At 39.7% G+C, this 11011-nt stretch overlaps 1 protein-coding gene and 1 long non-coding RNA gene across 2 annotated transcripts; both read left to right on the forward strand.

Moving 5' to 3' along the window:
• Positions 1 to 490: 490 nt before the first annotated feature.
• Positions 491 to 8495, forward strand: carnmt1 (carnosine N-methyltransferase 1). The gene is made up of 9 exons (XM_077560567.1): positions 491 to 653; positions 1074 to 1269; positions 2321 to 2487; positions 2708 to 2848; positions 2930 to 3108; positions 4790 to 4903; positions 5317 to 5420; positions 5514 to 5704; positions 8305 to 8495. Exons 1-9 carry the CDS (start codon positions 517 to 519, stop codon positions 8351 to 8353), a joined length of 1278 nt encoding a protein of 425 aa, XP_077416693.1. The 5' UTR covers positions 491 to 516; the 3' UTR covers positions 8354 to 8495.
• Positions 8496 to 9141: 646 nt separating this feature from the next.
• LOC144049124 (uncharacterized) lies at positions 9142 to 10902 on the forward strand. Its single transcript, XR_013293484.1, has 2 exons — positions 9142 to 9619; positions 9788 to 10902. It is a non-coding gene; the product is annotated as an uncharacterized LOC144049124 (long non-coding RNA).
• Positions 10903 to 11011: the final 109 nt, after the last annotated feature.

The following is an 11011-nucleotide window of genomic DNA, read 5'->3' on the forward strand; positions in this document are numbered from 1 at the left end:
CTAGTAGCATGTGTTTCTGCATGAAGAATATGATACTGACAACCACCATTTTACGTTGTTGTCATTGGTCATGTCCACATTTGTGAAAATCTGACTGCACCACATTTCAAAACTTAAATAAATTAGAAAGCGGCAGCAATAGTCCAGCAATGGCAACCATGCAACGGCATGGTGCAATTTAATATAGTTTACTTTAGTGCCATGTAACAGTTTCATATGAAATAGGAAATTAAATTAATTAGACTTGTTTATATTACTTATCATTTTTTGAGTGAACGCCCACTGTTTTTTTTTTGTAGCCACGCGTCTGACGTTTTCAACAAAACCAACCGAAGATCTCTTAAAAATACAGCGAATTACGATCTACGCCCCCAAACCCCCAATGCAATTCTGTCTCACTCGAAGTGGAGAGGCGAGACCCCCGTTTCAAGATGGCGGCCACTCTGCACTCCGCTCCAGGTCCAGGCTCTATCTAGTCTGATATAAAATATCTATGCTCCTAAATTCGAGACAAACATGGCGGAAACAAAAGAGGAGCCGCCGCTAACCGGAGAATATTTTCCCAAAGAAAGAAAAACGTTCACCCCCGAGGAAGAAGCCAAGCTAGAAAGGCAACATTTTTGGAGGATAATCGACGCCTTTAAATTTTACAGGTGTTGTTACATGTTGAAATACACAGGTTTGCGAAAAACTGACAGCTTTAAACGCATAACTATTTTGTAACGTGTTAATAATTCCTCTCCGTCCATTCATTTGCCCCCAGTGTCCTTATTTACGAATTTGTCTGCTTGCTCAATTTGTTTATATGCCCCTACCCATTATGTTGTCCTCTTCTAAAACAAGTTAGCAATCCATCCTTATCCTTAGAAAAATGATAACGTTTTAGAAATTTGGACGGATTTATATGACGTTTTTAGATGTTTCACAACTATTTGAATGTACAAATAAGCTTATAATTGTACAGTACTCAAGACAGCCATAAAGTTGATGATAAAGTTGACGCACACACACCACACACACTCACAAGCACACTGTTTGTGACCTTCTTCTTTTTTTTAAATTCCTTTTCTTAGGGCCCATGTACAAGAACATGTCAATCGAGCCGAGCGTCACTTTTGTAGTCTGCCACAACGCCACCAGAATTTACTGCCGTCTGTACTGCCAAACCTGGCCCGCATCCGTCAATGTGCAGACCACAACCATGAAGTTCTAGAGGCCATCGTCGAGCACAGCATTCACATGTTTGAGAACATTGAGTATGGGGAGAGGGTGAGTACTTGTCAAGAAACAGTTTTTGTACGTGAGTGGGGTCACTGACTACGTTTACATGCAGTCAATAACCCATTTAAAACCCCAATATTGGCAATATTCAGATAACCCAAATATTGTGTTACCCTATTTAATAATCGGAATACTGGTTCATATAAACGCAATCGGAATACCTCGAATCAACGGGGCATTGCTTTTCCTCTTCCTCGTCTCCTTTTCCTCTTCTTCGCTTATTTGCACTCGCAAGGAATCTTGGTCTGTGTAGTAACGACTTGTACGTGCGGTGCCGTCCTACACGGGCCTCGCTTAAATACATTGATTTCTCCGAGCCGTTTTCACGTTATATTGTGAAAAATGCCACAGTTTGTGACAAGTTAACTATTCCTGTGAGACAGACCCGAAATCACTCGTAATGCTTAAACAATGTTTATTTCCAGCTTGCAATGTTCAACAATACATGTCCATGTAGGAACATTAGATGACACACACATAATTCCACTTTATCCAAACGAAGTAAGTCCGTGCTTCTGGCGTGTACCGACAAGAACCGCACTTCTAGAGCGAGTAGGAAACCGAGTACTTTATTTAGCGTGGTGAGTGACATGAATATAATGTATTTTATTGACCGTTTAAATTTAGAAGCGGAAATGTCTATTACTGCCATGATGGTGTCCGTCCTTCACCCCCTTACATCGGGTTATTCCAAACGCCATCTATACGGGGGTAACTCTGTCAACTTGCGCATGCAAACGTGTTATTCCGATTGTTCCAGAAACCCGAATTCTGACCATAACCCGAATATTGCCTGCATGTTAATGTAGTCACTGTTTACTCTGGCTTCCCTGTACTGTACAAAATGACGTATACGAAGTTAGCTGAAGATGTCCCGGTATGCCTGAAGGGTTATCTTTATGTGTTAGCCATGTATATTTGAGTGGTGATCTGTCCACCTATGGTTTGGCTTCAGCTTCCACGAGACTGAACAACATAAGCATAAACTAGACACTGGATGGAAAGATCTAGTGCCAATGTGTTCTTATACCTTATTCAGGAGGATCCGAGGAAGGTGCGTTCCTCCTCAACTTTTGACATGGACAAGCTCAAGTCCACCATAAAGCAGTTTGTCAGAGACTGGAGCGAGGCTGGTCGGGGGGAGCGGGAGACCTGCTATCAGCCTATCATCCGGGAGATCCAAAGACACTTCCCAAGTGACCAATAGTAGGAAGCACACTTATGCTCTTACAAATCAATGCAAGGATTCACCATACACACGCACAAGGTTACTTCATTTGCTCCGATGTATATCGCACACGACTTAAATGGGTGTTGACATCATCGCAAAACATCAGTTGCTACGTATATCGCAGTATCTTTGTCTTAATTGTTGTCTTGTAAACTAGTGAGTGTTTTCCATGTGATGTGTGTTTTATTATATCAGTGATGTGTCCAAGGTCAGCGTGCTGGTCCCGGGGGCTGGACTTGGTCGTCTAGCCTGGGAAATTGCTCGTCTGGGCTATATTTGCCAGGGCAACGAATGGAGCTTCTTCATGCTTTTCTCTTCCAACTTTGTTCTTAATAGGTGCGTTGTGAACCAACGTAAATCCTCCGTTGTTGATTAGTTCCTTTCTAACCATGAAATTCTATTTTTTGTTTCACTCAGGTGTGAAAAAGTGAATTGTCTGACACTCTACCCCTGGATTCACCAGTTTAGCAACAATAAGAAGTCGTCCGATCAGACACGGGCTATCAGATTTCCTGATATCAATCCTCAGAGCCTACCACCAGATTCAGATTTCTCCATGGTAGCAGGGGACTTCCTAGAAGTCTACTCTGATGCAGGTCAGTAAAATAAAACCGTACTGGGAGGTAGTGCTGGGCGATAGAAAAATGTTTATCCTCCATCATCTCTATTGTCATTTACACTCTTTTTAGACAAAGATGTCTATACTGTATACAGTATTAGAACGCTAAAGTATTTTTGTCATTATGCATGCACTCGGATTATTTTAAGTGCCAAACAACAGTAAAAAACAGACAAATTTACATCTCCGCAACCTTTACGTCATTTAGTTCTACTTTACGACTTCGTGTATGTGGCGTTTAACATCAGCATGCCTGGATTTGCGACACCAACGCTGCTTTACGTTATTTAACACAAGCGCTGTCTCACACACACATAAGTCAGACGATGGAGGAGGAAGAAGGCAAAACAACGGCTCCTGAAATGGAAGAAGTTGCATCTTCAACTCCACAGAAAGAAGCACTTGTACCGTAAAAAGGGGGTACATCTCTTGTTTGGTTGCATTTTGGTTTCACAAAGTCCGACGTGGAGCAGAAAACAGTAATATGCAAGTTGTGCCACAGGAACAATCCAGCACCCGACGTGAACACAACAAACCTATTTTATCACCTTGAGAAGAAGCACGAAAAAGAGCACATGGCTATCCTTCAAAATGCGAGCCAACAAAGATAATATCAGTAAATCCGGAATGATACTGTATTTTTTATGCCTTATAAAAAATGTGTAGGCTACTGTGCCTCCTTTGTTTACATTTATAATTTTATATTGCAGCACTACTGGATTCATTTGTGACGTTATGTCACTTACAACTAAAGTGTGAAAATGTAAGCAAAGTACGTTGCATCATTTTTTTATGGAAGAACTGAAAATATATCAATATCGTTATCGTGATATAACATGGCCCGTATCGTGATATAATTTTTTCCCCGTATCGCCCAGCACTACTGGGAGAGATGAATGATTGTATGCCATGCACTGTGAGTCAAAATGCTTGTGTAGATGCAAGTAGCCCTGGATGCAGATGAGTGCGGTTCGAGGCGTGCCTCAACGTCGGGTGGACTTAAATGTTTGACTCCGCCCACACGCATTTCTCAAAATGGTTTAAACAATTTTTTCCCCAACAAAATTTGCAGATTTAATGATGCCTTGTCTTATGACGCAAAGTTATTTTTTTAAAACACATTATGGAGCATCGAAAATTACAAACACTCAAGCCTGTCATCCGGGGCGGAGCTAACTAACGGTTTGAGAAAGAGGCAGAAGTTCAGTACTAAATGTTCCCAGCAGGATGGTTGAGGTTAGTAATTAGGTTTCGGTCAGTTTTTAATTTTCGTTGTTCAATACAGTGCTCAAAACATGCTTTAATCGTTATGGTTAGGAGGGTTAGTTTTAACAACAAAGAAAGAAAGAAGGCGCTTTGAGGTCGAAAAAATGTGGGCGGAGTCAAACGTTTAGGTCCACTTGACGTTGAGGCACGCCTCGAACTGCGCTCTGCATCCAGGGCTCACTCTGTAGATGAGCAAAATTGTTGGTACCCTCCGTTAATGAAGGGAAACCTTAAATTGCAATTTGCCAGAGTGTATAATAACAAGCCTCAAATCATCCGAGAGAATGCAAAACTAAAAGTTATTGGCAAGCCACATCAGATTGCAAATATTCTTGAATGAAATTCTTATTGATTAGACATGATATATTTAATAAATGGCTTACTTGTGTTAGATTCTTGGGACTGCGTGGCGACTTGCTTCTTTATCGACACGGCTCATAACGTCATACAGTATATGGAGACCATCTGGAAGATTCTTAAACCTGGAGGAGTGTGGATCAATCTGGGTGAGTCCTCATCACAGTCCCCGTCTGTAAAAAAATAAATAAATGTTTGTTACACCGTGACATTCAGTTGCATTTGTGTGCATGCGTGCATTCACATTTTTTATTCTGTTTTATTCTTTATTCAGGTCTAAAATCCCAACGAGTAAATGTTTTGGCTGCTTACTACACTTAATTCAAAAGACAAGGATTGTAGGCTTTTGTATTGTGTCAATAAAATAACATTGTTTTTCTATGAGAACTACAATGCAGTTGACTAAAACACGACTCAGACGATTTTCCTTAGATATGGTGGTCAGATATCATGTGTTGTTGTTTTCTGCAAATGAATAATATTTTAGAGAGGTTGATTGAGGCTAAATGTTTTTTTGTTGTTGTTGAGAAACTCCGTAGTTAATTTGATTCTTCCCCTTCAGGTCCGCTGTTATACCATTTTGAAAACATGGCCAATGAGCTCTCAGTGGAACTCAGCTACGAAGACATCAAAGCAGCTATGGTGAAAATCGGCTTCCACATAGTGGTAAACCCAATAATTGAATCATTATTCATTGTTCACTTTGTGTTCATTTATGAAATCAGTTGTTGATTTAAAATAACATCTGTTGTGCTACAGGTGGAGAATGAGAGTCTGCATACGACCTACACGGAGAACGAGCGCTCCATGTTAAGATACATTTATGACTGTGTCCTCTTTGTGGCGCGAAAACCTGAACATCTGTACTCTGAGTATCAAGCAGGGGACGACCAACAGAATTCACCACCGGCTGCCAAATCGCCTCGACAAGACAACTCGGATTGTCGTACGTGAGTGGAATTTTTTAACCGAGGACAATAAACTTTGGTTCATATGACAAAAAATGGATGACCAAGGAAGGATGGAAACTGAACAAGAGAAAACAGGAACTTGGTTAGCCTTTTGTTACATTCTGTTTCTAAGCCACCAAAATGTAATCAACTCAGGAGGGAGATACAATAAGCAACAACTAAGTATATTTTGGTTTAAGGATCATTTAATATTTAAGGGAAGTAGTGTTTTTTGACATTGCATTAAAAAGGCTACTTGCTTTTAGAAATGTGCAACCTTGTGGTAAAAATCTAATTTAGAAACGGGTTTCTGCTCATTAACAGATTATTTTTCAAATTCTGTTAGCCACCTGCAATAGCTTTGCAGAAAGCACAGGGGATATAAAAGGTCGGTACATTCCTGCTCAAATGCCAGGTTTTTGTGACATTTAAAAATAAGATCAAGATCAAGATGAATCATTTCACCATCTTTGGTTATAGTGACCTCTCCTGGCGAGGAAGACTAGGCTGCAGTGGACTTAAATCATATTTGCTTTGAAGTCTTTGATGCGTACACACACTGAAAATCTTTTCTTCCTTTTTTTTTTTTTTAAACAAATAAAATATTTTTATAAGTAAAGATTGATGACTACTGTATGTGTATTGTGTTAGTGATTAGAGAGTTCCGGGGGGGAAATGTCATAGCTTGGGTGTGCTTGTGTAACTATGGCCTTACTTTCTGAATTGAACCTGTTTCTTTTTTCTTTTCCTTTTTGTTGCGCACAACTTTTCCACATTTGGAAAGCAATGGCTCGAAAAATTTTGATACTTGGAACATAAAAGAGTTTAGGATTAGTGTTATCCTAACTTTATATGATGAATACATATAAATGTGAGTGACGAAAAAGGGCAAAGTTTGGTATGCAAATTAAACCTAAGACCCTAAAGCGACGAGGACTTATTGACCTACTGAGCGAGCATGAGACAACACAAGTTTGCTATGACAAAAAGAAGGGGAGAATCAACACCTACAAAAATACCTCCGCGCTCCATCACATTATCACCTGATTGGACTGCAAACATGTCAGGTGTTTCATTCAGCCAATAAGCAGTTGCTGCTTCCAACGTCATATATCACCTGCTTCAAGCAGGCTTCAAATTAGTGGTTCTTTGGAAATGTAGGTCAAGGTTTCAAAGAAGCACGTATCGAAACTTCAGCGTGAAACTGCCAGCATTTAAAGTGCCTCTGATCACCCCAAGTAAAGTCAGCTTTCTAGTTTACTCTTTTTCTGACATTTTTGCCATCTTAGAGCACAAGCAAGCCATGGTCAGCACAGGGCTTCCACTGCATCAAATGAGATGGGTCAATTCTTCAAAGGTGTCAGGAGATGCGTACAAAAGAATTTCAATACACCAAGGCACAGTGAAGCCATCATTAAGTGGAGAAAAATTGGTCTGAGAGGCTGTCCAGATGCTGACAGCAACAGTGAAGGAGCGGCAGGAATTTCTTATAATTACTGGGTGTTTAGTACATGTGACAACAATCTCCCTTTTGTATTTTATTTTATTTTTTATTTATGTCAGGAGTGCGGGGCAGGCTTGCAAGACAGAAGCCTATCTTACAAAGAAAAACATCCAAGCTGGCTCCATTTTGCGACTTGAAATCTCTCAAACGCATGTAGGAACATGTAATAAGGGAACTATGATAATATTTGGTGCAAATATATCACGGTGGTGACAACAATATGCTTTGGCACCTTTTTCTTCAGCTAGAACATTTCGGAGTACATGCGCTAGACACCCGGAAAAAAAAGAAAGGCTTACTATCTGAACTTCATTTGGGGGGTAAATCAGAAAAACTTTGAATGGTTGCAAATGAGTGCTGACTCCCATTTAAAATTAATTTAATGTGATTGAGCCCAATTACAAGAGGGTGTGCACAATTGTGCAACCACGTTATCTCTTATTTGGGCTTCCCTTCTTTATAAGATTTACATTAATGATGAACAAGTTGTGAAATTATTTGTCTATTTCTTTTTCATATTGCAAAAATGTGGCATTGAACAGGTTTGTGTAGACCTTTTTTTAATCCGCCGTGGCTCTTCAGAGTCTTAACATAATTACTGTCAAAATTTATGGAGAAAAAAAAGGTATGGTGATTTATTTAATTTTTTTATTTTAATAAATCCATCTACTTTAAGATTTGCTGTTAAAGGAAAACCTCAACACTAAACTGCCGGTCATGCTGAAGTGGTTTGCCTTAACTGTGCAAAGGTTTCTCGTGTACTGTTGAAACTGTCAACATCTCTTAATAATCCATCACCAATGATTAATGTTACCAGAGGAGAAAATAAAATGCACTAATTTGCTACATTTCAAGCATGTGGACTAGTGGTTAGCATGTGTCTCACAGTTCTGAGGTTCAGTTTTGAACTTAGACTCCAGCCTTACGATGTCCTTGCTTTGTGTCCCTTTGCTTGTCGGGGGCGCTTCCTACTTCCTCAACCATTACAAAAAACATGCATGTTAGATTCATTGAAGACTCTAAATTGTCTAAAGTTGCAAACCTGACTGTTAATTGTTGTTTGTCTATATGTACTCTACGATTGTCTGGTGACCAGTCCAGGTTCTCCGGAGTCTCCAAAGTCACCTGGAATAGCCTGCAGGTGACCTGCAACCCGAATGTGGACAGGTGCTATAGAAAATGGATGGATGGACATTTGCTACATTTCAAATGCAACAAAAGAGTTGTGTCCTTGTTGTATGGATTGTTCATGAACATGTTTTTGAAGCTTGCTGGCTGCAGCTTTACTAGAATGTTTTTTTTTTTTGGGGGGGGGGGGTAAATAAAGAAAAACTGGGTTGAATGCTATATTCACCTTGAATTCTTATGGTCACATTCAGCTTGACTCAACAAGTGGTGAAATGCTTTAAACACTTACCAGAGCCAACTTCAGATAATATGTACCCGACATTCTCATTAATTGCATTTAGGTCTGTATGAATGAATGTTTATTTGGTAACACCGCTCATTAAAACTTAATACACTTTTTACACCAATTGTGAAAAGCAGAAGAGGAAACTGAATAGTAATAGATGAGCCGCTTTTCAGTGTCTTGGTCAAGAGCACATCAACCGTGATGTTGAAGAATATGTTTTCAGATGCGCAAATTATTGTCAAATTTAAACACAGATTAAATGGTCTAATTTGTTTGTCTAATTTGGCATTTTATTATCATTATTTTTTAAACATTTAACATGACCAATAACATATATTTTTTAATTGGAGTAATTCATATATCCTTGTTCTCCCCTAATGTACACTTCCAAGTAATGAATGCATACCGTTCCAATATGGCGGCCAAAAATACGCATCTTGATATGACACTCCTTTTTCGCCGGAAAAGCGCTGTCTTTTCCTTTTAAGGCGGGGCCAAACAGTGATACAATGTCTTGATTGGTCAGCAACAACTGCGCCGAAGCAAGCCACTTCCGGAGTCTAAGCTTTCGCTGATTTTTGTTGCAAAGTAACTATAGGCAGCTTTTGCTTATTTTTGCACTTTTATAATTTGCCCTTTCATGACAAAGAGACACGCTGACGACACTTTATTTTCCCAATCACCCGGTAAGAGAAAGTTCCCGTCTCTTTGTCGCGTTGTTGACCTGCAGCTCGAGAGCATGGCAGCTTACGGGGGCGTGCAACCATCATACACGCTTGCTTTGTTGAGTGATCATTGCAGAAAAAGGCAACGTAGCTTAGAAATTCCAGATGTGCCGCAAGAAGAAGCGCAGCTGGATCTCAAGGCAACAACAAACCCTGACGCGCACAAGGAGAGAATGTTACATGCGCAGACGTGCGATTCCACCACGGCCAGGAAACGACGCCGAGAAGAATCCGTGGAAGCGGGAACTACCGCTGTTCAGGTTTGCGATAAAGTAAGTCAATAAAAAAATGTAAAATTATATGCAGTACATATAGAATAAAATTCGATTTACTGGTGGGATGGCGGCATCACCACTACCGCCAGATGTCACCCTTTACCCATTGTATGGCTTTACCGTGTGCGTTTTTTTCTGACCCTGATTTTCTTCCAATGTTTCCAGACTGATGCAGATTCTGAAGATTGCATTTACAACTCTTTTCAGTACTGGCGGGTCCCTTTGCCTGAAGTCGACTTTTCGCTGCTAGAAGAAACCACAGAAAATTGTCAAATAAAACCCATTTCAATTGTCAGAAATGCTTTGGATGCAATGGAGACCTGACAAGCACATCCGTGAGCAATTTGGAAACATGTAAAATTGTTGATGACAATATTTGTGGCTAGAAATGCAAAGAGATGCAGTTTGTTCTTTGCGCAGGTGACCAGCACCTTTTCCAAAAATGCTGTTGTTGTTGGAAAGCTGTTTCAGCATTTATCTGATGTCATTGGCGACCATCTTAATGGCTATACTGTACTAGTAACTACGCTCTTTGCCTTCACAAGTAAAACAATTTGCACTGTCTGTCTAGTAACATTTTTAGACTCCTGCCTTCTACTAAATTAAATTTGTGCCCACTAGTAGGACAACTTTGGTATATTAGTAGTAGGACAATTACATGTTTCTGTTGTGGCACATCCGCTGTTGTTGACACCTTCATGCTGCTACAACTAATAAAATCTTACGTCACTGGTATTGTAAAAAAATTAATCAATATTGTTGCCTCTAACAAGTAAACACAGCCATGCTTGGCCTTTAGGTTCCTCTATCAATGCAGTATTGTAACAACTGAATGAAATAATGAGCTGATGAGGCTCAATTAGAGGTTTGTCAATTAGCGCACAGTTTTGCTTACTTTCACTTGTATTAACATAGCTGTTCTAGTGTGCCAAAGTTGTTCTACAAATGAGGGCAAAAGTACATTGTTTTTGGCCATCACATTAAGCTGTATCCTAGTTTTTGACATGTAGTGGTTTTGTACATGCTGTGGGAGAAATGAGCATCAGTGCACCCGTTAAGACATTTTATAGTCTACGTCTTATATGATCTGACAATATGAAACAATAAATGATTTTTTTCCTTACCAGCCAGATCAAATTGTTCATATATCACACGTGTTACTTGATAATATTTCAAGATTTTGGTAATTGAAGTGTATTGAACTTGATTTTTATTAGTGATTGGAGAAAGCACAATGACGAATTAAGTCCACCTGAGTCAATAAAGTTGCTTTGGGGTAATTAATTGGAATGTTTTATGCGTCACCATGCCGCATTTGTTAACGATTAATTTACGCTCTTATCGATTGAAAACCTTGCAACAAGACAAGCGTGTCTGCTAAAAGGCTCG

This window comes from Vanacampus margaritifer, chromosome 3 (assembly GCF_051991255.1).
Source record: "Vanacampus margaritifer isolate UIUO_Vmar chromosome 3, RoL_Vmar_1.0, whole genome shotgun sequence".
Taxonomy (NCBI): Eukaryota; Metazoa; Chordata; class Actinopteri; order Syngnathiformes; family Syngnathidae; genus Vanacampus; species Vanacampus margaritifer.

Coding starts and splice junctions, on each gene's coding strand:
- carnmt1 (XM_077560567.1), top strand. CDS start 517: ATGGCGGAAACAAAAGAGGAGCCGCCGCTAACCGGAGAATATTTTCCC. Junction 4,904..5,316: donor AGGAGTGTGGATCAATCTGG/GTGAGTCCTCAT, acceptor CTTCCCCTTCAG/GTCCGCTGTTATACCATTTT. Junction 5,705..8,304: donor GACAACTCGGATTGTCGTAC/GTGAGTGGAATT, acceptor TCTGGTGACCAG/TCCAGGTTCTCCGGAGTCTC.